Source organism: Amblyomma americanum, chromosome 3, assembly GCF_052857255.1.
Source record: "Amblyomma americanum isolate KBUSLIRL-KWMA chromosome 3, ASM5285725v1, whole genome shotgun sequence".
Taxonomy (NCBI): Eukaryota; Metazoa; Arthropoda; class Arachnida; order Ixodida; family Ixodidae; genus Amblyomma; species Amblyomma americanum.
This window is the reverse complement of record NC_135499.1, coordinates 72,447,516-72,472,049: the sequence shown is the minus strand read 5'-3', so window position 1 is coordinate 72,472,049 and position 24,534 is coordinate 72,447,516. Positions and strand designations below refer to the sequence as shown.

The 24,534-nt window shown below is 49.3% G+C and overlaps 2 protein-coding genes across 3 annotated transcripts in view; one reads left to right on the top strand and one right to left on the bottom strand.

Moving 5' to 3' along the window:
* Positions 1-896: 896 nt before the first annotated feature.
* Positions 897-4,257, top strand: LOC144123828 (uncharacterized). Its single transcript, XM_077656568.1, has 3 exons — positions 897-1,181; positions 1,486-1,615; positions 2,848-4,257. The coding sequence occupies exons 1-3, from the start codon at positions 897-899 to the stop codon at positions 4,020-4,022; spliced, it is 1,590 nt and encodes a 529-aa protein (XP_077512694.1). The 3' UTR covers positions 4,023-4,257.
* A 5,684-nt stretch (positions 4,258-9,941) lies between these two features.
* The window catches only part of Hmt-1 (ABC transporter ATP-binding protein/permease Hmt-1), a 76,173-nt gene continuing 61,580 nt past the window's right edge, over positions 9,942-24,534 (bottom strand). For both annotated transcript variants that reach the window (XM_077657474.1, XM_077657473.1), the window contains 4 exons: positions 24,053-24,266; positions 22,838-22,932; positions 18,808-18,876; positions 9,942-12,625 (listed from right to left, as the gene is read on the bottom strand). In XM_077657474.1, the coding sequence (XP_077513600.1) occupies positions 12,508-12,625; positions 18,808-18,876; positions 22,838-22,932; positions 24,053-24,266 (496 nt within the window). In that variant the 3' untranslated portion in view covers positions 9,942-12,507. The remainder of the gene's footprint in view (positions 12,626-18,807; positions 18,877-22,837; positions 22,933-24,052; positions 24,267-24,534) is intronic.

Genomic DNA, 24,534 nt, shown 5'->3' with positions numbered 1-24,534 from the left:
CCAGCAAAGACAGAGGCCCTGCTGTACCACCCCAGAGGGCTCCGGGAACATATCACCACCCTGCGGCTCGGTGGGGATATGCTCACTTGGCGGGACCAGGTGAAGTACCTTGGCCTGCACATCGATCGGCGTCTCACCTGAATTCCTGCGGTGAGGGCCCTCCTGCCTCGTCTACAACGGATCGGCCAGGCAGTCCAGCGCCTCCAGGCCGGGGGTAAGGCCTGCTCCCCTTCCTGGGCCCTCCGCCTCTACCACGCAGCTTCCACATCCCTGGTGACGTATGCCCTTCCGCTGGTGACCCTGCCACCCTTCCGCCTTCGGACTCTGGAGCTTAGCCACCGCTCCGTCCTGCGGCAATGCCTAGGCCTCCCCAGCAGCTCCCCCATCGCTGCCACACATGCGGAAGCAGGGACCTGGCCGGTTTCCCTCCTGCTCCTCCAGACGGGACTCCGCCATGTTGACCGTCTGTACCACGCACCAGACGGAGGGACCCTCCTGTACCGCCTCCGCCAAGCACCGGACTCCCACATGGGGCTTTTGTGGAGCACCTTCCACAGGCTCTTCGGTCCCCCTGTGACACAGGCACCAACAAGGCCCCACCAACAAGGCCGCCACTCCCCATCTTGGTGGACATCCTGAACTGCAGCAAGCGCCGAACACCTGCTGCTGCCCTGCAGCAGACCAGCAGCAGACAGTTGCCACCTTGCTACAGGAGTCCCTGGAAGGACACATCCAGGTCTACGGTTCGGCCATCCCAGCAACAGGCCAAGCCGCTGCGGCCTGCATAGCACCGGCCTTAGGCGCAGCACTGTCTGTCGTGCCTCCTGGGGTTCCCGGCCAACTCCACGGCGGCAGAACTGGCTGGCCTCCACCTGGCAGCGGACCTGCTCCTCCTGATGCCTGGGCAGCAGCCCGCAGTTATCTTGACCAACTCCAGAGCGGCCCTTCAGCTGCTACGACAGATCCAGCCCAGGCAGCACACGGTGGCCAACCTTACGGCCCGTCTCATGGCCATCCAGGATGCTGGCCGTCCGGTCTCCCTGCAGTGGCTGCCTTCGCATATCGGCATTACTGGCAACGAGGCTGCGGACCAGCTGGCCGGGGCCGCCCACACCAATGGCTCTGCGATATCCTCAGCAGTCGTCCAGCTGGACTTCGCCCGCCTTGCCCTCCGGCAGGTCGTACGGGCCCTCCACCCGGATCCTCGCGAATCCACTACCTGAGGGTACCTGACTGCCTGCCATGGAGGGAGCGGACCATCCTCCTACGACTGCGAACGGGCTGCTCCTGGACACAGGCCCGTCTGCACCGCCATGGCAGAGCCCTCTCTCCAGCCTGCTCCTTCTGTGCGGCCGATGAGACCCTGGGCCACCTCCTCTGTGCCTGACCGAACCTAGAGACAGCCCGGAGAGCCATGTTGGCAGGCTACCGTGGCCTCGGCCTACCTGACCACTCGGACAAGGACCTGCTGCACCATGGGCGCAGCCAGACCGAGGCCTTCCGGCTGCTGCTGGAATTTCTCCAGACAACTGGACTGGCCTCTCGGCTATAAGCCGGATCCTCCCCGAGTCGGCCTCCCACGTCGACTACCGCTCCCAGAGCCCCAACGCCCCTAGTGCGCTGTGCAGGGACCACCGAAGGCTCCAGAGACGGTGCCACTACGGCCTGAGAAATGACGCCCCCGGCTGACCGACGGCGACGCTCACCACTGCACGCGACGCAAGTGAATACCCCCCCACATCCCCCCCCGCTCCAAGCAGTGCCCCCACGATAAGGGCGGCAGAAGCCGAGCACATCCCCCCCCCCCCCCCCCACGTAACCACAAGAAGTCAAGTGTTGTTGGATCTCGTCTGTTATACCATGTAGGACGGTGGGGCACCCTTCGGTGGAGTACGAGTATACGAATATACGAAACCTTGCGCGGAAAACCTTTTGTGACATCCTAACCGAAATCAAGACGAAGAAATGGGCTTGGGCAGGGCACGTAATGCGAAGGCAAGATAACCGGTCCTTAAAGGTAACGAAGTGGATTCCAAGAGTAGGCAAGCGTAGCAGGGCACGGCAAAAAGTTAGGTGGGCGGATGAGATTAAGAAGTTTGCGTGGATACGCTGGCCGCAGCTGGCAAAGGTGAGACGTGGCGAGAAAGGAGAGACGTGGGAGAGGCCTTTGCAATGCAATGGGCATAGTCAGGCTAGCGATGATGATGTCTCCTGCGCGAACGCGCCCGCAAGGCTGCGCAAATTAGCCCGGAATGGTCACATCATCATAATCATCACCACCATAGTAAAAATTTGCGATTATATAATAAATACAATTGGGTGTAGCCGTAATCATCATCGTCACTATTATCGTTGCGGCATCGAGTTTCTAAATATTACCTAGAGGGAAAGCTGGCGCCAACGTCTATGTGGGTTTCATAAAGAGCACTTCATCCGCCGCGGGAATGCCGGGGAGACGAGGTTTCGTGTTTGGCTTGGCTAGTGTTAAGCCGAAAACGTGGATTTTACCTCGAAATTAGTAGTTGCGCCGCGACGATCTCCTCTGTGCGCATATTAAACTGTTTCAATACTGCGTTTTTCTCTTCAGTACATTTAACTCAAGTGAAAGTTCAGTGTCAGGCTAGAATAGAAACTTTCACAGGATTTCTGCGAGGTTTGCCTCGAGAATAGCTGTGTTGTTACTGCGGAAACCACAAGTCATGCCCAACAACAGTCAAGCCAAGTAAGAAACCTCGTCTTCCCGGCATTCCTGCGCCTCTCCATGGTGCGTGAACTGCAGCATAGCCAGCTTCCCCTCTAGTTATGTTAACAAACTCTGCGTTGCGAATTGGACGCTCCCTATCGCAGCGCCCCAGCAGTGCTCGTCGGACGCTCCCTATCGCAGCGCCCCAGCAGTGCTCGTCGAGGTCATTGGAGGAAGAAGAAGATCGGCTCAGCACCCGGGCTTCGAGCGGCCACGGCAGTCCCGTGCCGGTACCGACGCAACGCCCCCCAAGACGCCCCCGCGGCCGCCCGCGCTGGCGGGCACCCGCCGCCGGCTCAGCGTGTGCCAACCCATGGAGTCCGTCATCTTGCTCAACGAGAACAGGGGTTCGGGTTCGCCCACCTCACCCGGGGGCTGCAGCTCGGCCGAGGAGACGCTGCGCCTGGAAGGCTGCCTCTCCGCCGAGCGGCAGCTGCTCAGCTTCGTGCGCGGCTACCCGCGGGAGGGCCGCACCATGCTCCTGTACGGGGCGTCCGGCTCGGCCTTCATCTACCTCGCCAAGCTGGCGGCCAAGGAGAACCCCCGCTGGGAGGTGAACTACGTTCGGATGAAGCACTTCCTGGGCCGCTCTTCGGGGCGCGACTGCCAGAAGGAACTGCAGTCCCTCTTCACCACGGACAAGGGAAAAGTGAAGATGGTGTTCTTCTACCTGCTGGACACCATTTACGGGAACACACTAGCGCCGGAGGAGACGGAGTACGCGCAGCGGTTCCGGCGAGAGCTGCCCGATTACCTGAGGCGAGCGGTTTCGTCGGAGAACGAAGAGCTGGCCGTGGTGGCGTCCGCGAGGAAACCCTGGCTCCTCCAGCGGGACTTGGAGCCCCTCTTCGAACGGTGGGTGCACGTGGGCTTGCCGGGATCGGCTGAGAGGATGCGGCTCATCAAGGCGCACATCGGCCAGGTTCCCTGCTCGCTGAGCGACGCCAACATGCTCCAGCTGTCGCGCATGACCGAGGATTACACCTACTCGGAGATCGGAAACGTGGTCGAAGAGGCCCACCTGGGTCCCTTCAAACGGATAGAGGCAGCGACGCACTTCCGACAGGTGGAGCGTCAGTGGGAAGTCTGCGCGCCCACAGACCGCGGTGCTGTCCAGCTGTCGTGGGAAACGATGAAGCCGACGGACGTCAAGGAGCCCGTCGTGTACGCGGACCTCCTGGATGGCTTCGTTAAGGTGGAGCTCCGCCGAACTGACAAGGAGCTGGCTCGAATGGAGGAGACCCAGAAGGCTCATCCTGAACGCAAGAAGCAAGACTGAACCCTCGGGCGCTCCTGGAAGCATTAAATGCTCAGGCGCAATCGTGTGTTCTGTCTCCGAAGTGCCGCCTAACTGGATTGTTCTCATCACTGCGCCATATTAATGCGACTGCTGTTCGACATAGAGTTTTCGCTTGGCTCATTTTTTCTCTCTGTGACCACGCATTGACATTGACGAACCACTTTCAGCATAAGTGGCGACAGCGCGTGGACCTCGCAATAAATTTTGGTCAGCTCCAGGGTGCAAAAGAAGTTTCGAAGAATTGTTAAACTAATGCAGGAATGCATTCAACGGTTACATTTCCCCCTAGCTCTCATTGTCTACAATTTTTTTCCGTCTGTCTGCGCTCCTAAAAAATGGCTGTGGTTTAGCTCTGGTTAAACCTCGAGTGAAGCGATAGGTACAGCTGGCTGAGTGGAGCTCGCTCAGTGGAATTGCAAAGTCAGTCTTTCGCCGCTCCGCTGAGCGCTCCTCCTTCATATTCGTCCACCGCGGCGGCGCCGCCACGGTGGCCACGGCGCTGTCATGCTGAAGGCTCGAAATGCCAGCGTAATGCAGCTATCGCTACAAAACAAAAGAGTTGAAGAAGTAAATTGGTTTTAGTGGCATTCGAACCCATTACAGATCAATTAGATGCGTTTAAGAGCGCCTCTGACCACAGGGCTGCTACACAAGGCCCTTCATCGCGTTTCTATTTTGTTTTCTATAGTCGGATACAACTTGAGTCTGCAGTGAAGCTCCTCCAACATTCATGACCGCCGCACCGAATTCTTCCAAGTCGAAAATGTAGTCCCTTGTTGAAACTTTTTCTGCTACCTAAACAAGAAGCTTATGACACGAAAAAAAGATTATAAGCTCTAGAATTCTGATATCGGGCTCGTTTAATATAGTCAAATATTAAAAAAAAAGCTTATTTCGTTTACTGTTGCTATTGGCCAGCGCAGTAATACAGGACGCCGCGGGCCATGGCCCAGTGTTAGCAACTGGTTTTTTTTTCTTAGTTGTATCCTACTATAGTTCGCATTTCAGCTCACGTAAACCATTTGCAGTTCAGCGGCGCGTTGTACACTTAAAATTGTGTGCTATATTGCACGATACTTTTCTGGCCCTCCAATATAAAACAAAGCTGTTCGCATCGGCGAGTTGGATGACGACGGTAGCAAGCTGGTGTCACGTTAAACAGCTGCAGAAGGAAAGGGAGAGCAGAAAGTTAGCGGAAGACAAGTTTCAAACACCGGAAGAGAGAGAGAGAATAAACATTTAATTGTAAAAAAGGAGACCGGAGCGGATTGCGGGTGGGGTCCTCAGTCCAAGGCCCCAGTGGCTTCCGACGACTAGCGCCTCCTGCTCTTCCAGGGTGCCGCTGGCCAGCGTCACCTTTCCATGTTCCTGCGCCGCGTTGTGCGGCTTTAAGTGTTTCGGTGCAGCTGAACATGTCCATGTAATGTGCGTGAATGGTGGAATATCGCCACACTAAGGACATGTATCTGCGTATAATGTCAATTGGGTGAACGCGGTGGAGATTATGGAAAGTGAGTGTCCGGAAAGTGCTTGTTGAAACATTTTTGCTACCTAAACAAGAAGCTTAAGAAACACAAAAAATGATTATAAGCTCTAGAATTTCAATGACTGCCTAGTTTAATATAGTCAAACATTAAACAGCTTATTTCGTTTACTGTTGCGATTGGCCAGCGAATACAGGACGCCGCGGACCATGGCCCGGTATTAGCAACTGCTGTTTTTGTTTAAGGTTGTATCCTACTATAGTTCGCATATTTCAGCTCACCTGAACAATTTACACTTCAGCAGCAGAAAGTCAGCTGGCTAGTGTCACCACTCAAAGAATGGTGAACACGTGGGTGCGAGCAACAAACAACTGTCGCCCTCCCACGTGGACGAGAAGGAAAAGTTCATCTTAAGAGTGGAATGCGATAGCATTAGGTTTGGCATCTGTCACAGCCTCTGTGCGAGTTTTTTTTCTTCTTGCAATTGCGGGTCCATCAACCGCCGAATTCGGACTGCTGGCTGCAGTACCAAGCAGTGGCGGTAGTGCCGACATTTGCATATATCACTTCTACTCCTTTTTCTGGCTTTTGTTTTCGATTCCGTCTTGGTTGCTGACTAAAGACCAAATTTCTCACAACCCGGTGGGCCGATGTGATGGCGTCAAAGGTCATGTGACCTCTCTCGACCAATCATTACTGCCTTCTGCTGCGCGGTAGGTGGGTAGCTCACAATCCAGTTTCCAACTGCCAAGGTGAACAGGTTATCAGGTCACGAGGCCCCGTGACCTCTCTAGACCAATCAGGGTGGCCCGTTAGGGCAGGTTGTGATGTCGCCACAAGGTCATGCGACCTTTCTCGACAAAATGAGCGAATTTCATGACATAGGACGTTGCGCTCCTCAACGCACCGTCTCCGATCGACGAACTCACGGCCTTGAGCGACCCCGTGGGAACGAGAAGCCCGATTTATCCTGTGGGCCTCTCCTCGTCTATGGGATTAGTCGGGATAGAGACTGCACAGCGCTTTTCTGCGGCCGGACCAGCTCGCGACTCGTCGGGTAAACAGCTAGGCGCCACTGGGACGCCGACAGTAACGCTTCAGACCAGCGGCGGCGGCGAAGGGTGTTGGGGCGACGACCTCGAATTCTCGGAGCTCTGCAGTCACGCGCAGCAGACCACGTGACTCGGCAACTGCGGAGAGAGTGCGTGGAATAGAGACTGGTGGTCCGCTCCAAGGGAAAAGGGGGACGTAGCGTTCCGCCCCAGGGCGTGGGCATGTGTGTGATTGGTGTCCTTTGTTTTGGAGTGTTATTTAATGCAGTGTTTTGGGGGAAACGGGGAGATACGATCGAGATGGGATAAACGAAGTAAATCTGCGAGTCCCAGCAGGCACAGCCCAACAGATCACCGGACCCTCTCACGAGCACGGCAGGTGAGGGCGAAGAACACCGTAGTCGAGCAGCGGCTCAACAGACCGTCGCCCCTCCGAGGAGAGCACGGCGGGTGGAAGCCGGGACACGACTACGAGAGAAGTTTAACTCAGGACATCGGGTGTTTGCTAACAATCTGGTGGCCAGGTTGTGATGACGTCACAAGTTCACATGACCTCTCGACCAATCAGCGTATTTCGTGACACCGGGCATCGGCGGGGTTTTGGTGTGAGAATGTTATCGCATTAAAAAGCGGATGAGGAGGGCACAAGCTACACGGAGGCATTAGCACGGGCGAATCAGGCGCTGTAGAGCGCAGAGGCAGCAACCGAGGCAGGCATTAGTGACTGCACGGCAAAACCACTGGTGATTCAAACATGGCCAGGTGCAAGGGAGCCATATTCGAGGGTGAAACATGACAGAATTGTGCAGGTGGACATGTTTCCGGGCCGGAAGCTGAAGGATGTATAACGGAGAAGACAAAACAGAAGCTGGATGAGACAAAGAAAAAGAGGAACCTTGTGATATGTAGCAGAGTAAATCACGAGAGGTGTGAATCATCAACCTCATGGCCGGCTCTCACGGTGTGCAGACTGCGATCTGCACAGTGCCAGAGATATGGCGTTGGAGCGACTCGAGACCGCCGTGAATTCAGCGATCAAGGAAATCCGATGACCAGCAAAAAAAAATAACTTCGTAGCAGTAGGCATGAACCGTAAGATACGCTACGTCGGGAATCAGGAGGCTTTCGCACGCAAGCAGTCGGTTAGATTGCGGCAGATTGCGGCTTGCGGGCTGCGTTCTACCATGAAATCATAGTGTCAGTTGTAAGACGTCTCAGCAATTCATGATTTATTATAATTGAACTTCTTTTTTTCACTAAAAGGTCGCCTGCCAACCGTGGCAGATGGCAAAGTGGAGAGAAATCCTGCTTAGGGAAGAGCGTAAGTGAGAGAGGGTGGAATTGGACGGGTGGCCAGATCAGATTTCGCTGATCCGCATTAGCACGGCTACGCTTTCTTTCACGGCTGTTAATGTAGATTCCATGGCCAAATGCAGGGCTCAACAGCTGAACCAGAGCTATAACAGCTTTTGCTGATTAATGATTAATGCTATAAATTTTCTTCTTTTTAGGTGGCCTCCAAAAGTTGAGGAAGGAGAAGTACGTAATCAAGGTAATCAGGGAAGCAACGCCGCCGCATGCAGGACAGGAGGGCAAATCAAGACCGGAAAAGAACGTCACATGACCACAAAAAATAAGCGTAAAAAAAAATCTAAAATTTACGCTCAGCTACATAAGTAGCATCAAAAAGTTTTGACAAATATCATGGAGAGGTGCAGCGCAAAGGACGACACAGACACAAAGGAAACAGGATGAGTACTTTGTGTCTATGTCGCCCTTGTTTTCTTTGCGCTGCATCTCTCCGTGATGCCTCACCAAGTGGCCCATGCGAAGCTACTAATCGATGCAGGCAGTCACAGGAAGCACCGACCTGCATAAGTCAGTGTGTCAACAGACAAAGTCTTGTGTACACCGGGGTAGGTCTGTTTGAATTGGCTGCACTTCCTGCACTAGTTCAACAAGTGCAGCACTTTCGCATTCGTTTTGCCAGTGCAGCGCGCACCTGCTGCACTTCTGTCTTCGTTTTGCAAATGTACCAGCCTAGGGCAGCACGAGTTGTTGGCTGGATTGCACTTGCCGAAATGGAAGTGCAGCTGTAGTGCAGCAACATGGCGGCGCCCATATGTAGGTCGGAAAAGCGGAGAAGGTATGGCCAACGGGTATGGCACTAGATTTTTAATGAAATGATGACAGTCCTTTCTTGAAAGGAGGAGGAGAGTAACTGTTCGAGGCGCCATAGCTGTACACGTGAGCGGTCAGGTACGTCAAACCGTATGGGCAGCATTACAGCGCAAATTCGTAAGTCGAGTGTGTGATGATTTTTATTTTTTTCTGTGAAACGATTTCTTGGAGCACTGCTATTTGCTGCTTGAATATTCTTCATGTGGTTCGGGATTTTGGTGGCCGCTGATGTCGGCGGCATGCGGTGGGCTGTATTTTCGTGACGACAGCAAGGCAAAACCATCGGGCCTGCACACGACCACTTATTTTGGAAGCAGCCAGTGCCAAGCTGCACTTGAACTGCCTGAACTTACGCTGCATGCTGGCGGCACCGCAGTGGAACTTCACAGAACAGCAAGTGCAGCCAAATCGCAGTTCTGACCATGCGCCTTCCACGTCTGCGATATCATCTTGAGCAGCAGCATGCAGCCGCGACTACAGCGCCGCCCTCCTACTTATGCCTAGCGGTGGATTTCTAAGGCATTGATTGGGCATGGTGCAGCCGTGGCGCTTTGAACCAAGCCAACCAAACCTCCCCTAACGCCTTCCCTTACTTGGTTCATCAATAAAGTGTTTACCTCCCTACCTTCACAGTGTTTCATGCTGAGCGCACTTTTTCTCCATGTACTGCTTAAAGGGTTTCTTAAAGGGTGCTTGAGGTTGGCTACAATATGCTTGCATTATGTAGAGTATAGGCCACCGAGCGTTCATGCCACGTACAAGGGCTCAAAAGCGAGGCGACCATTTACAGTATATATTTAAAAATTCGTGCTTCTACGCCTCGGGGCGACGAACTGGCGTGAACGCAACCTGAAAGACCCTTCATGCCGCTGTACCTTGCGTGTGCTGTTGGCGAGCGCGACACGCTCTAGTGCAAGATAAAAGCGCGAACATTGGCGAGAATGTTTGCTGCAGCACCACCAGTCACTTGTGCAGTGCGGTGAAGCCTGTCGCCTGCCATTCGAGAGGGCACCGCTTGACGCTGCGGGTTCGATACATCTTTTTGCGGCTAACCGCGTTTCATACATACAGTAAAAATTGCATGTATTTGTGTTAAATATCTGTAAGAAGAGTTAGATATAGTCACAACCTGCAATATCCGCGTTCATTATACTGAAGTTTGAGCAACAAAGCCTATGGGCTTAATGTGAGGCAACTCAAAATTTTATTTCCAAAATTCAGACAACCATTGTATGCTTGCCCTCTATCTAATGTCACCACTCCTGACTGGATTGGTTGCACTCTTCTGCAAAGAGCAATGAGCTGGTGCCAAGCTGTTACCATGCTATAATACTCCATGAAAATGTCAAGAACACTGCACAGATGTCGTCAGAAATAGCGCAGTACCGGCTTCCTAGAGCAAATATGCACATTAATGCAATTCACTTGCCACCAACAGTATCGCAGAAGCTACCCAAGGTGCTTTATTGTGACATCCATGGCTCGAAGTCATGATAAAGTCATGAACAGCATAAGACATTCTTGTAGCAATGATCACGACGGTGCTCCGAAACTCCAATGGCTGCTGCCATCCCACTATTATTCTAGCCTCCTGCTCACCGCATGGCCGCACAGCGCCAACTATCACCCCTGTTTGCTATGGCCCACCGCAGAAATGGCTGCATATCACACCCGGCTAGTAATCAACTTAATCAGGCGAGATGTTCAACCGTGCTGCTTCCAATCTGTCATTGGCCAAGTGGCAATTCGCATGAGCAAAACATCACACATGAAATGCACACGCCATTGCCAAGTCATGACCAGGAACCGCAGGGCGACCCAGAAGCTCAGGCATAATGTTCACAACCATGCCATGACACTAGTGATTCTCAACTGCATGCCTCTCATTGCTACATGCAAGAGATAGCCATCAACAATCTCAGAAAATCAGCTCTATGAACACTGTACACTGTAATTCATAAGAAAAAAGAACTAAAAAAGGCAAGTAGGCTTGTCCGCTTTGCTTATGCATTACCCGCAGAAATCTAAAGCACTTTCACATGCCTATAAGGCATTGATCACATATCACTGCTGCTCACGAGAAGAACTAGGTCCTAAGTAATATGCTCTGCAGTGGTGAATCTTCGAAAATTGTAGCTCACAGGCCCTCGGAAAGGATGCACTGCCACATGTGCGTTCTGTGCAGCTGTTAGGCATGCACCATATATGGCCACATACAACATCAAACACGGACTTTTGCCAAACTGTCTCAACTAAACTCATCCATGTCACGTAACTAATAATAATAAAAAGGTTTCTCTCCATGAAACACACAACACAACTTGCAAACCGAAAGAGCACATGTGCTCAAAACAAACACAGGCCGCTGTAAAATAAACAAATTATGCACACATAACGGAACATACTGCGCATTCAAGGCCACTGGTAATGCAACGTCTCCTGGTTGTTTCACCCACTTTCGGTGTAAACGTACGATAGACACATGTTTCACAAACGAGAAAGTACCACACGAATGGGACAGCAGTGAGAAGTTTCAACAGCAAGACCAGAGCAGCCTGACACACACTAAAGGCACAGTGCCGACTCATATGAAAACATGAGCCAAGCACCAGAAAACATGGCACCAACACACGCAATGTACACCACTGCGTACAAGTCAGCTGTAAGAATTGCCATGAAGTGTTTGCACTTGGTTGACTCCACCAACGCTTTGAGCCAAGGGGTGACAGCATACTTCAAGCCTTTAGCTCATTTAGCATAACTGCAATCAGAAATTTAATCAACTTCTGCGGCATTCTGTTCAGTGTTGCTTCAATGCCTTGCACAGCAGTAGTTAACTGGTTAGAGCTATACAAATGTCGCACGTAAGAACAATACCCATCATACTGACAGCCAACAAACAGCACGCTGCAAGGAAATGAAATTATCAAGTAAACTACTCCAGTTAATAAATACAGCTGACCAGAACCGCACCAGTACGGGGACAATACTGTTCATAGACAGTACAAGCTGTATATATCTTTAGTTTCAATGTGCACTAACCTCACCACCCAAAGAATCCGAGCAAACCTTGCAGAAATAGCTACGTCCACAGCCTTCAACATAGGGACATTCATGTCTCACTGTTGGCTTCAATAGAGGCGCTTGGTACATAACTGGAGCAACCTGTAAAGAATGCTTTTCATATGGCTCCAGTAGGCTAAGAAATACAGGACGAGTAGTGACCAGTCGCGGCGAACATGACAAGGTAATACACACGTGTTGCATGAAGCACTGAGTGTAATTTCACAGAAGACCGCCATCGCAGAAATATAACACTTCACATAAATTCTAGCAGTATATAAAATCTCAACCAATGACCAGCCTAGAATCTGCCCAAGTTGAGGCTTCACCTTGCCCTGTCCACCTGAAGGCAGATAAGGAAGGTGACAGAACCATACCTGACGAGGCAGGCAAACAATGACGGGTAAATATGCGTTGAAGATAGGTGCTGATGCATGTTTAACAACAACAAAAAAAAGAAGCGGTTCAAGTGCAGAATCTAATGTGTACACTCACAAGTTTCCCAGTTGGGTTGCCCATGGCCTTACGCATGCACTTAAGTAAAAGTGAAACAACAAAAAAAGAAACACCTGACCACAACAGGTCAGAACCTAAGAGTCAATGACTGAAGAGGATGAGCACATGACCACAAATGTCAGATGGAACAGGAACGCTTGTGGATATTCTTCAGGCGAAGAAGGCTGACTATGACTCAGGGAAGCCTTCGTCGGACACTTCCGAAGGCCCACTAACTCCGGTACCACGCTGCTGCTGCTGCCACATTGCAGCATAGATGCCCCCATACTCGAGGAGCTCATCATGACTGCAAAAAAAACAAACAAACACAAAAGCATGTGCATGACACAACTTAAAAGCAATGCAAGGTTGCTTGCTGGATTAGTCAGAACAAAGAGACAACTACTAGCAGTGGCACCTAAGCAACACAAAGAAGTTAATGTCCTGTGCTCATTCTGCCAACATCTCATTTCTGTGAAAGTATCCGTGTCACTGGTTGTACTTCTTTGAGCATCACACATGGTAGGTTGGGGACGTACCAACGTAAGTAGCTATGCACAGGGTGAACAAAAGCTTGCATTCTGAGTTGAAGCAAACACTTGCCTCTGCAAACGCCGTTAAAACCAATATTGCAGTCTCCCTTCAAAAAAAAAATTATGCAGTAGAATCTCGATGACACGATCCCGGTCGATAAGAATTCGTAAAATGCCCTGGCCAGAGTCAATTATGTGCAATGGGCAGAAATTAGGGTGTTACAAACAACCTCCCAGCCCCATTGCGGATGATACGAATGCATGGGCCACGACCCCTCGAGCACCAAATACTTGCTGTCCATAAACTGCCGATGCCGCAATCAGCAGTCGTGCGGCGTGTGGCCCGTACATCTATGGCACCTCGATGGGCCAGGCGAGCATTGAAGTACCGTGTGTACATCGCTGATGCTGCGAGCGCCAGTCGCGCAGTGCACACCGCGAGCAGAGAGCAGCGGCGCACGACCAGCACAGCACCAACGTCGAGAGTCAGCGGTGGCATGCGGCCTTAAGTAAGCCCCATTTTCCGAAAAGAAATCTCAAATTCTGCATACGAATTTTGTTCCTTTTGGATTTTGGATGCTACAAATATTTTTCATGGCTTCGTGAGATTTGCATGATTGAGAGTCCATTCTAACACTAATAAAAAATTGCTATGCTGTGTATCAGCTGTGCTTTCTGCCCATACAATGTGTGTGACGCCGTTGACTAAAAGTTTTTTGTGTTCCTTATTTTTATACGTCAACATCCCCTTTCTTGCCTGTGGGGGCCGCCGTGGTGGCTGAGTGGTTATGGCGCTTGGCTGCTGGCCCGAAAGACCCGGGTTCGATCCCGACCACGGTGGTCGAATTTCGATGGAGGCGAAATTCTAGAGGCCCGTGTACTGTGCGATGTCAGTGCACGCTAAGGAACCCCAGGTGGTCGAAATTTCCGGAGTCCTTCACTACGGCGTCTCTCACAGCCTGAGTCGCTTTGGGACGTTAAACCCCTCATAAACCAAACCTTTCTTGCCTGTGTGTATATGGCCTCCTTTGCATCCCTCCTACAGCAAGTGTCATCATATAATGGTGGTTCTTGGTACTATATGTGAGCTTGCCTACTAACAAAAACCATCACTAGACAGCGCCGCATTTAATGCACATGAAATGTATAATGACTGCTGGCCCCAGAGACCTGCACACTATAAAAATAAAGCTGCTTGCTAAGCAGTGCCATGGGCTCTCAGTTTCTCTGTAAAAAGAAGCCTACAAAGAGTGATGTGTTCAGAGTGCCATTCACACTACTGTGCCAGTGAAAATCCACTGACCAAAAAAGAAGATGCAAATCAAAAGTGAGAAGAGCACAAATGGAGTGCGCATGACTCACAATGGAGTCTAGCACAAACTCAGAAAAACGACTGTAGGCTCTCCAAGGTCACACCCGAAACAATCTCTAACTCAGTGTACCGCCTACTTTGTCAAAGCATTGCAACTACTTTGTCTGGAGGTTTCATTTTTTCCAGAAATAAGGTACTCAAATTTCTCTATGTGCAGCATTCAAAACAAGATTAGCAAATTTTCATCCTTGGAGATTTTCGTAAATGGCTCTGGCCCTCAGTTTTCTTTGCAAACCCACTTATTGTTCTGGGCACGCAAGACAAGGAAGAAAACGCAGCAATGGTGTTTTCTCTATGCCTGCCTCTGTAGAGTGGAGGAAGCAGAACAAAGGGATCTAATAACTCCCCGCCTCGTGCTTCGACCGAATGCTCCTGGAGTGCATCAACAACAAAGATACAGTAAACAATAAAAGCAACACAAACAACAAAACAACTTTCTTTGGAAAAGGCCCAACTATTTATACATGCTTCACTGCATTGACACCAAACAAAATGTGTGTAATCGCGCGGAATGAAGGTAACTCAGTTCCTTTTTTTTTGACAGATTGACAGATGGCATGCTCATGCAAGCACTTACTTGCCTGGCTATCTTTTCCACTTCAATAATTCTTCATGTGCAATTGTCCTTACTCTTCCTGACTAAAAAACGCTTATCGAGGATTGACCTACAGCATTTACACGTGTTGCGATGTTTTACAAGCTGTCCAACTTGTTCATTCTTATTTTTTACATTGTGATTATGCTTTCGAAGGAGTGAGCACATCATCTATCAATCTGTCAAAAAAGGAATTTGATTACCTCAGTTCCAAGTGACTACATGTATACAGTGAAAGCTCGTTACTTCAAACCACGATAATTCGAATTTTCGGATAATTTGAACTACAATACTTGGTCCAGCCAAGCTCCATAGAGATCTGTGTATAAAAAAGCGCGTTGATTCGAAAGAGAATTGGTTCTGCAACGGATAATTCGAACTACGCGCCGCCGCACCTGGGCGGCTTGGAACACAGATTGTGGCACAGACGGTGAATTGCTGTCGGCTTCCACTCATTTTGAAACAAAATGTGAAAAAGCAGCCTTTAACCAAAATAGCTTTGCAACTATGGAGACGCAAAATGGCGGCACTGCTGCTGATGGCGATAGAGGGGCGCTGTTGAGTTCAGCCGCCCATTGTTGCAAGACTTCCGTAGTTTTTCCGCCAATGACCGGTTTTTACGGTAATAGCTTAATTGTAAATGCACAGCTGCTCTTTTCAGCATTTTACTAAGCATATGGAATGACGCAGTTTCTAAATCCTGGCAGCAACGGTCTGGCGGCAGTCGCCCGTTTTACACCGCTTGTGGTGCTGCACGGCGGCGGTGCATCGGCACTCCGACGCACCGCTCAAAATCCGCAGCGCAAGTTCGCTCTATGTGGGTCGCCCATAAGGCGAACGTACTGAAAACGAGGGTTGCACAACCAGACAAGCGCTGGCACTCTGCAAAGTTCGCTTCTCCCCCTTGCTAGAGCTAATGTCAAAAGGTAAACACACCGGGATATTATCATTATCACTGCGCAGCATCTTGGCACACTGCCAAGAAATGCGTTGTGGACCATGAGGTTGCGAAACAGAGGGAAGTTTCAACGACTGAAGCTTTTTTTTTTTTTCAAATTCTTAGGCAAAAATAGGGGGTGGGTGGGTTCATTATGCGAGTGGGTTCGTTACATGAGTAAATATGGTACGAGTAAATACGGTATGTATACCATAATGCAAATGGTACTTGCCAGATTTTTCAAGGCCATTCGATATTCGAACATCCGATAATTCAAACTTTTTTCCCGGTCCCGTGAAGTTCGAATTAACGAGCTTTTACTGTATCATTTGGTGTCGCAGCAATGTAGCATGTATAAACAGTAGGGCCTTTTCCAGATAAACTTGCTGGAGATTAGCACTGCGTGCATCCATTCTTGTTCACTGTCCCTTGTTCTTGATGCGCTATAACTCGGAAATATGAACGAACAAGCCCAAGTCTCTACATTACTTCAGTGGATTGTTTTTGCCTGTTATGGACTCGGCAGTGCAGGCCTACCATCTTTAAAAGAGGAACTCTTAATATTCATTGTATAAAGTACCATTTGCTTAAGTATGCTTTGGCAGCTTATGGAGAAGACACAGCAAAGAATGGCTGGTCTTGTCAAAAGCTTCCCTCCATTACTTTCTTGCCCTCCCTCTGTCAAGCACAAACGTCGAATGTGCGTTTTCTGGCCTGCATCTCCTGAGCAGCAAGGAGCATGCTCAGATGGCTGACAAACATCTCACAATGTATTATTAGAAAAAAAAAAAAGACTACAGGACGTGCAAAAAGCTACCTAGGAGGCATGTATGCCAAAGACCACCTTATTTGACTGCAACACATCAGAGAATATTAGTAGGGCTTTCACCTCCACAAGTGTGATCACAAGCTACTGGCTAATATAGCAGCGATACCAGCTTTGGTTCCCTTTCAGGTGTCCTGGAGACTTTTGCCCCCGACTGTACATGTGCATTTTTTGCAATCAGTTTAGGTATTGATTTCATGCTCCTGAAAGTGTCACATTTCAATTGTCATTTTCACTCATTCGTGCATTAGGTTATTGATTCGAGTGTCTGGTATGTGTTCAATAAAGTTGTGCAATAGGCCTATGAGAATATTCGATAATTTCGAATATTTGGTCATATAATAAAGCATCCAATATTCGATTCGAACCAAATGTTTTGTATTTGAAATCTCGAAGGTATTCGTCCTGCGTGAATAACATTTCTGTAACTCCAGCTTTGTACTCCGGGATCGCAACGCAGCACGCGTGTAACAAAAAGCCCTAACTCTACGTCGTGTGCCTGAGCTCCCGTGCGTATGCCGGAACCGGTCTGTGTATGCTCGCGGCAACAAATGCGAGCAGGCAGAAGCGTGACGCCCAGATTTGTATTTGCCAGGTGTCCACGGCCGCGCTAGCTGCGGTGCGCACTCGCTGTAACCGCGCTCGGTGGTGCGCACCAGAGGAGAGATTTAGAATAGTGCGATCCGTTTCTGCACGCCGCTAGTACGCACGTGCTGTTGGTCCCTACGCGTTGCTTTCCTCCATTTAACCGGGAATGAGACTTCGATTAGGGCAGAGGTGTGAACAGCTGGCTGGCGCCATGTGACGTCCTCAGGGCGATCTGTGCATGCCCAGTGGCTCCCCATGAAATCGGATCGCCAGAGCAGGCAGCGGATTGCGTTATAATCGCAAGGCGCGCGGCTCTCATGGTCTCCGCGGAACGAGTTTGAGCAGACTGCAGGTGCTGCAGCCGCTCTTCTCCACGTGGATTTCGCGAATCAATAGCGACGATGTGAGCACGAGAGGAAGCTAGCATGAGGCACATTGTGATGGGTGCCCCTTTCCGACGTAGGGCAGCACTGGGCACGCAGCGCGTACGCTTAGCAGGCATAGGCATGTGCACAGGGGGGCAGGGCAGCGACGCCTTTCTCCCAGTCATCTAATGGAGGTGCCTAGTTTCCCCCATGCATTTACCCTTTGGGCCTGTCCCATCATTTAAAGTGCAGTGCCATACAGGTTTTTGAGACGATACTACTAAAAACTACTGCTAAGTAATATTTTGTATATGTTGCAATACCATCACATTGAAATAAACGTTTTATAACCATATACATCATCTTTGCGCTGCGTTTTGACCCTAGGGGCCTGGGTGGGAGGGGGCTGGGAAGGCAGAGCGCTGCGGTGAAACTTGGCTACCCCTAAAGGAGAACCCTGTGCACTTGCTAGCAGTGTTCATGGATTTGTCGCTTAAAAGCAAGCGCTGCGCAACGACGCAATGGCATTTAAGACCAGCACTCAGGGGTCTCACAATAGGTCTCACCCGCCCACCCAAATGTGCCGGCTCCGCATGTAGGCCAACTCCCCAATTTTTGATGGCCCCTTTTGCAGGACGTCGACACGCTTCAATGAGTGCAATGAAGTTCAATGCATCCTCTTTTTTTTTCTGGTAATGGCCTTATGTGTTTGAAAAATACATGGTTTTTAAAATGCCTATTGTACCATTCAACTTATTTTGTGTGCTAGAAGTATTCGAAATATTTGCTTTGAAATTATTCAAAGAAAATTACTATTCAATTTGAATTCGCTCTGAACCAAAAAATCACTATTTGCACATGCCTATTGTGTAATGCCAGTTTCATAATAGCTTCTTCAATAATTATACAGTCACTTTACAACACAAGCCCCAATAAGCAAGAATTTGTCCCCGGCATTGAAATAAAACAATGAAAAACAGCTAATCAATGGGAAAAAATTACATACTAACAAACAACCAAGCACCCCCGAACTTGAAGAACAATAAATACCGAAAAAAACAAACAAGGAACCATACTTATGACAGCTTGCAGGTATTGTTTCAGTGTGCATAAAAGGCTCTTAAAGCTTACTGAACAACGGTAGAAAAGGCAACGAACTAAGAGACAAAGGACCGCGCTGCAGCTGGTGAAGAAAGTGTGCTTTCTTTGTGATGTGCCCCCCTAGACTTCAACCATGCAAAGTCTTGCTGAGGACGCGTATGCTCATACTCACTGGCCACTCTCCACAATCTCTCCTTCCTGGATCACCAGGATAACATCAGCATGAACAACTGTTGACAGCCTGCGCACAGAACACATTTGGGCTGATGAACATTTCAGTCTGTTCAGTGAAAGCGAGAGCAAAAATTCAATGTAAAAAAAGAGCACCATTTGTTCATCACATAATTTGCAACAACAAAAGAAGGTGGCAAAATACACAACAGAACATGAAACCACACCCTAATCTTAAGTGTGAAAATCATGCGGTCAAACAAAACAAAACAAAACAGTCACCACAATAAGCATTGGAGAGAGGACAAAGTTGAGCCTACACAAGCCTGACTTAGAGCATCAAGTTTGGCAGATATTGATGGGACCTGAAATTCAGGTTGCAAGATGTAAGAACCGATGGATAGATTCCGCATGGCTACTGGACCACATGAATCAAAGATAGGCTTTACAACGTATCAGCAATTTTTCCTTTCTTCTCCAGCTTTCCTATAGAAAGCACGCTCCTTGTTGCAGAGTGAAGCACTGCAGTTGGTATTTCTGCCCGACTTTACAAGGAATCAATGAGCCATGGTCACTGTGTGAGGTGGAAACTGCATTCAAGACAACACCAATAGGTTCATTCGATTTGCTTCTAAAAGCATGCTTACAATTTCTCTCATAGGGAAGAGTCAGTATCACATTCTGTGCATAACTGTGCTGCCACGTAATGGACAAGAAAAACAAAACAAAAGACTTGAATACAGCACCCCGTTTCAGATGCATGTAATACTGCAATGGCAGTCCCCTGGGAGAGAAACTTTGTGGCAAGCTCACATAGTGCTACTGTGTTGAGGCCATTCTCTCACAATATAATTCACTGGTTATTTTAATTTACACACGACCTTATACATGAGGCTCGTTCCAGGACAACGAAGAGGTACAATTTGAAAAGCGAGGTGAGCAATGTGCTCAATCTGCAAGGTAAACAAACGTCATGACATATTTGAGGTTAAGCACAAATGCTCACACCAATCTGCCAACTCTAATAGGACAACTGAGCCACAAAATGATATTGTTACACCCGTAATGCCGCAATTGAGACACTTAAGCTAGTGCAGCAGGCCATAGGCATACATCCAGCAGGAAGCAACATAACGCAAGACAGAGTCGAACACGCTAACATGCTTCCATTTCCTTGCCCTTGTAGGACTACAAGTGCTACAGGAGACAGCAGGCCCCTTTTTTCTCCACATGCATGCACCTAGGTGAAAGTGCTCAGTGAAACCTTTTTGGCTCATTTTCAGGTCACACAACTGCAAATCCCACCCCTGGTTTGAAAGAGCATGATGTGCATGTCTGGCCCCTCTTCCCACCCCATCTCTTCTCAGTTGAAGCGCCAACTAAGTTGAATGTAAAAAAGAAAAAGAATGGTACTGCACATTCAACATTTCACAGCAAGCCCCTACTGACTGGTCCTTGCCTCAAGTCTCATCATGCGGCTCAACCACATGCCAAGACATGCTGCGACCTTCAGCTAGAAATTTCTGCGCAGCTGCTTCAAAGTTTTATGGCACACATGTGCCCAGGAACAAATTTACTCTAGCTCATCCTCAGGACCAAGCCACCTCGTACTGATGCCAGAGGACGAAACATGTACGTCCCCTCATACATGGAGCAATTTCAGGTGACTGGCTGGCATAATGGTGCAAAAGCAATTTTTTTTTTTTTGCGTGAAAGCACTAGTGGCCTCATAATCTGGAAAATCCGGTGTGTGGACAAGCCTCTGAGGTTAGTCATGTGACGCGGTGGCGGGAAATAAATGCGGTTCTGAATGAGGGTAACCTAAGCCATCCAGGACAAATAAAATTAATACTGCCGCAACTGGGATTCGAACCCATGGCAGCGGGAGCAGATCAGCTTTGCTGGCCAGTGCACGAGCGCTATGCTATCACCGCAGCCGATCACGTGTCGTGCTAAACTGCAACACACTCTCGCACTGTGCATTGCACATCATCATCATCAACTAACATCTAAGTGAAAGTCAAGAAAGGAAAGGAAACGTGCTTTCAATTGCGCTTTCAGGTATGTGGTGTTGTTGTCCACCTGCAACACTGCTGTTCACCTGTTGCACACCTGTTGTTCACCTGTTGTGCACCTGTTGTTCAGAGGATTTGGAACACTGGGGATGCATAGTGGCTCGTATTGCATCCCCAGTGTTCCAAATCTCCTGAAGGCGAGAAGTTCTCAGGACCTCCACTAGGCAGGACTTCCACGAATGATACAGAAGCCCCACTGCATGGCTTAGAAGTAGGGTTGTGCAAATATAGAAATTTTCGAATACGAATCGAATACGAAGAAAAAATGGCTTCAAATATCGAATATCTGTTCAGTACAAAAAAATTTCAGAAGATGATGAGCAAGCAAACGTTGTTGCCCTTATTTTTTTCAAAATAGTGTATGGTGTTTGCAACTAAAATAAACAAAACTAGACTGCCTCAGTACCATATAAAAAACATGATGTGCACAGAAATGTATACTACTTGATTAGACAGCATAACAGTATCCAAACTATAATGAGGTCATGCAAAACAAAATCAATAAAATGACAAGACTGGCCACAAAAAAATAACATGATGACTATTAAACCTCATTCATTCGGAGTTCAAGGGACCGGAAGAAATGCCCGGTTCATCCGAAGACCTCTGATAATAAAACTGCCCGCGCCCCCCCGAAAAAAAAATGCTGCCGAAAATACTGCAGATGCAGTAAGGCTTTATGAGTCGGCTCCATCGCGCTAACACCAGTAAGCCCGTGACGAGCCACCGATTTTGGAGTGCTGGAAGAACAACACAAATGCAAGCAAGGCGCCGGGGAGCACACACTGGCGTCGAGCGGCGAGGCGGTTTCTAAAAAGGAAAAAGAAATAAGCCGCGCGGAGCTGGTATTGGACTACCGGCGAATGCGCGGGCTGACATTTGAAGTTGCCGTGGGACAGCGGTGAAGCTCAGAAACCGAAACTACGCAGCCAGGCTATTTTTTTTTTTCCCTAGCGACAGAGGCCTTCCGATTGTTGCCACTCCTGCCGTTACGCCCACTAAAGAGGTGTGCCGGTTACAATGCACCATGCAATAGGCGAGATTTTAACAGGATCGCTTGCCTATTCTGACTACTCGACGCGCCCCTTCAGGAGGCACCCATGGCATTCCGCAAGTAGGCTTTCCCGCATAGCGTAGTTTACAAAACGGGATGGCGGAAGTCACGCTTGGAGAGTTATGAAGGCGACAGGACGCATTCTTCGGATGTGGGCATTAGATATGTAACGTATTACCGAAGGATTAAAAAAAAAGCGCGATTTCGCGTTGCGATTGCTCGAAGCGGGCTGTCGGCCATCTTGTTCGCAGCACGTGTGATATGTGGGAAAGCCCACTTGGGTGATATGTGGGAAAGCCCACTTGGGGAAATCTCACGAGGTGAAGCCTTGCGGCGTCGGAATGCGGTCGGTCCGCGTGATAAACGGCGGAGAAGGAAGCGGATAGGACCTCTGTGTTGTTTTACTGGAATTTTTAACTCGATTATCTGCTAATTTGCCCAGATATTGTGGTTTTGCCACGGTCGAATTTATGAAAGTATGCACAGTATACGATCTCTGGCGAGTATCCGGGAATTTTCGAATATTCGGAAATTCACAAATATCAATTTTTGAATACGAATCGAATATCAAACATATTCGATTCGTATTCGAAATTTCGAACATCCGCACACCCCTACTTAGAAGCAAACCCCCTTCGAAAAAGGCAGTGTGTGCCCCTTTGAAGCACCACACCAGCTTCACCCACTGCTGGATGCCTTTGGCACTTCTCTGCACACTGCCAGTGAGTAAGGAAACCCGTTGCGCTGTCCACTGTAGGCCGTGGAATAAGGAAACCAGTCATGCCCTGACAGAATATCGTCTGAGAGATGCGAGTGCCTTGAGTCTCAAGCCCCCACACCTATCTCATGACAAAGGAGTCACATTAGCAGCACGCATTGTTGGGAGATGGTGCTGTACTTGCCTGTGCGCTACTATGAGCGTTGTTCTGTTCTTGCACACCAGGTCAAGAGACGCCTGAATGTTGCGCTCAGTCCGGGTGTCCAGCGCTGACGTGGCCTGTGTTGTAGATGAAACAAGGCACGACAACACTTGGCAAAAGGAAGAGCATCAAATCTATTCTGTAATGAGTCCATCATCCATCTTAAGAAATTTTGGCCTCCTGAGCAGGCCTGAGGCCTATTTTTCCATGGGATGAGTTGCACAACTGATGCGGAGAGTATCAGTATTAAAGCCAAATGGATCATGCTTTGCATTCTCAAAATGTTCTACAATGCTACACGACAATCACCACATGCAAAAAATAAACAAAGTTGCAAGGCACCACAGTGTGAACCCAGTCCTCCTGAGAATGCCACGACTGCAGTCTTGCAATCGCTGCAGAAATCATTGTGCACTGAGCAGTGTTTTCAGGTTGATGGCAGTGATGCAGCATGGCTAACGGTCTAAGCTAGTTGCCTCAAAATCGTGGTGCTAGTGCTGTAGTACCTTGGCCGGTTGCTGTGTAATTGCAGAAAAATTTATCCTGAAACTAGCATCAAATATGCAGTGACTGCTATCAAGACTGTTTAGCGTGCTCTCAGCCACTGCACGGGCGGTGCCCCTCCCTCACTTCCTGATGACCTCTATGGTGAATGTGCAGTGAAATACACAGCAGTCAATGCTAAAAAATATCACACGATTGTTTCTACAATGACAGCAAGGAGAGTACAAGGACAATGGGTCAAATGCCAGCAAAAGCCAGTAGACCACAAACAACGTTCAGTCTGAATCTATAGTCTTCCAGCACTGGTGAGAGGAAGGATGAAAAGTGTGATGCTGTTGATTCCTCCCCAAGGTTTGATTCATGGATTCCTATGTGCTAGAAAAACACTGTGTGCTAACAGGCACACCACAGAGAAGAGTTCCAGATTCACTTCAACTACCTCGTGGTCTTCAACGTGTGCCAAAGCCTTGGTACACAGGTGCTTTTGCATTTCACCTTTACTCAAATGTTGCTGCCATGGCCAGGATCAAAACAGAACCCATGTTCAGCAGTACAATGCTATATAACCGCTAAGCCCACAAGAGTGTCAGGCTTTTACCACAAAAGGCAAAGAATACGGCCTCTGGTTCACGCTTGAGCAAACCTGTCTGTGTGCGCTAGTAGAGACTGACTGAAAAGCCCTTGATATCTCACCTCGTCGAGCAGCATGATGGCGGGTCCCTTGAGGATGGAGCGGGCGATGGCCACGCGCTGCTTCTCTCCACCCGAAAGCTTCAGGCCCCGCTCGCCAACCACCGTGTCGTATCCATTGGGGAAGCCCAGGATCTGCTCGTGCAGCTCGGCAGCCCGGGCCGCGTCCTCAACCTCCGCATCAGTTGCGTCCACTCTACCATAACGAATGTTGTACCTGGGTGCCACGGAAGAACGCACAGTTTTCTGATGCACTTTCACCAAGCTTTTTGCACTGACAGTAGTATTGGGATGGCTCTTGCCATTGATGGGGTCATATGGCATACCATGCAGGAAACACTGATGTTACACAGACGCACAGTACGTAGCAAACCACCCCTTGCATTGAATACACGCGACATCATGCCCACACGCTGCCACTGCCACCAGATGGCGTAGCAGTTGTGTGGTCTTTGTCAGAGTGCCAGACTACCTAGTTATGAGGC

What these genes read in the sequence shown, in the direction of transcription:
- LOC144123828 (XM_077656568.1), top strand. Translation starts at nt 897, where the DNA reads ATGCCTGGGCAGCAGCCCGCAGTTATCTTGACCAACTCCAGAGCGGCC. An exon ending in GCCTTGCCCTCCGGCAGGTC is followed by an intron (nt 1,182 to 1,485) that starts GTACGGGCCCTC and finishes CCATGGGCGCAG; the next exon opens with CCAGACCGAGGCCTTCCGGC. An exon ending in CCAGAGCCCCAACGCCCCTA is followed by an intron (nt 1,616 to 2,847) that starts GTGCGCTGTGCA and finishes TCCCTATCGCAG; the next exon opens with CGCCCCAGCAGTGCTCGTCG.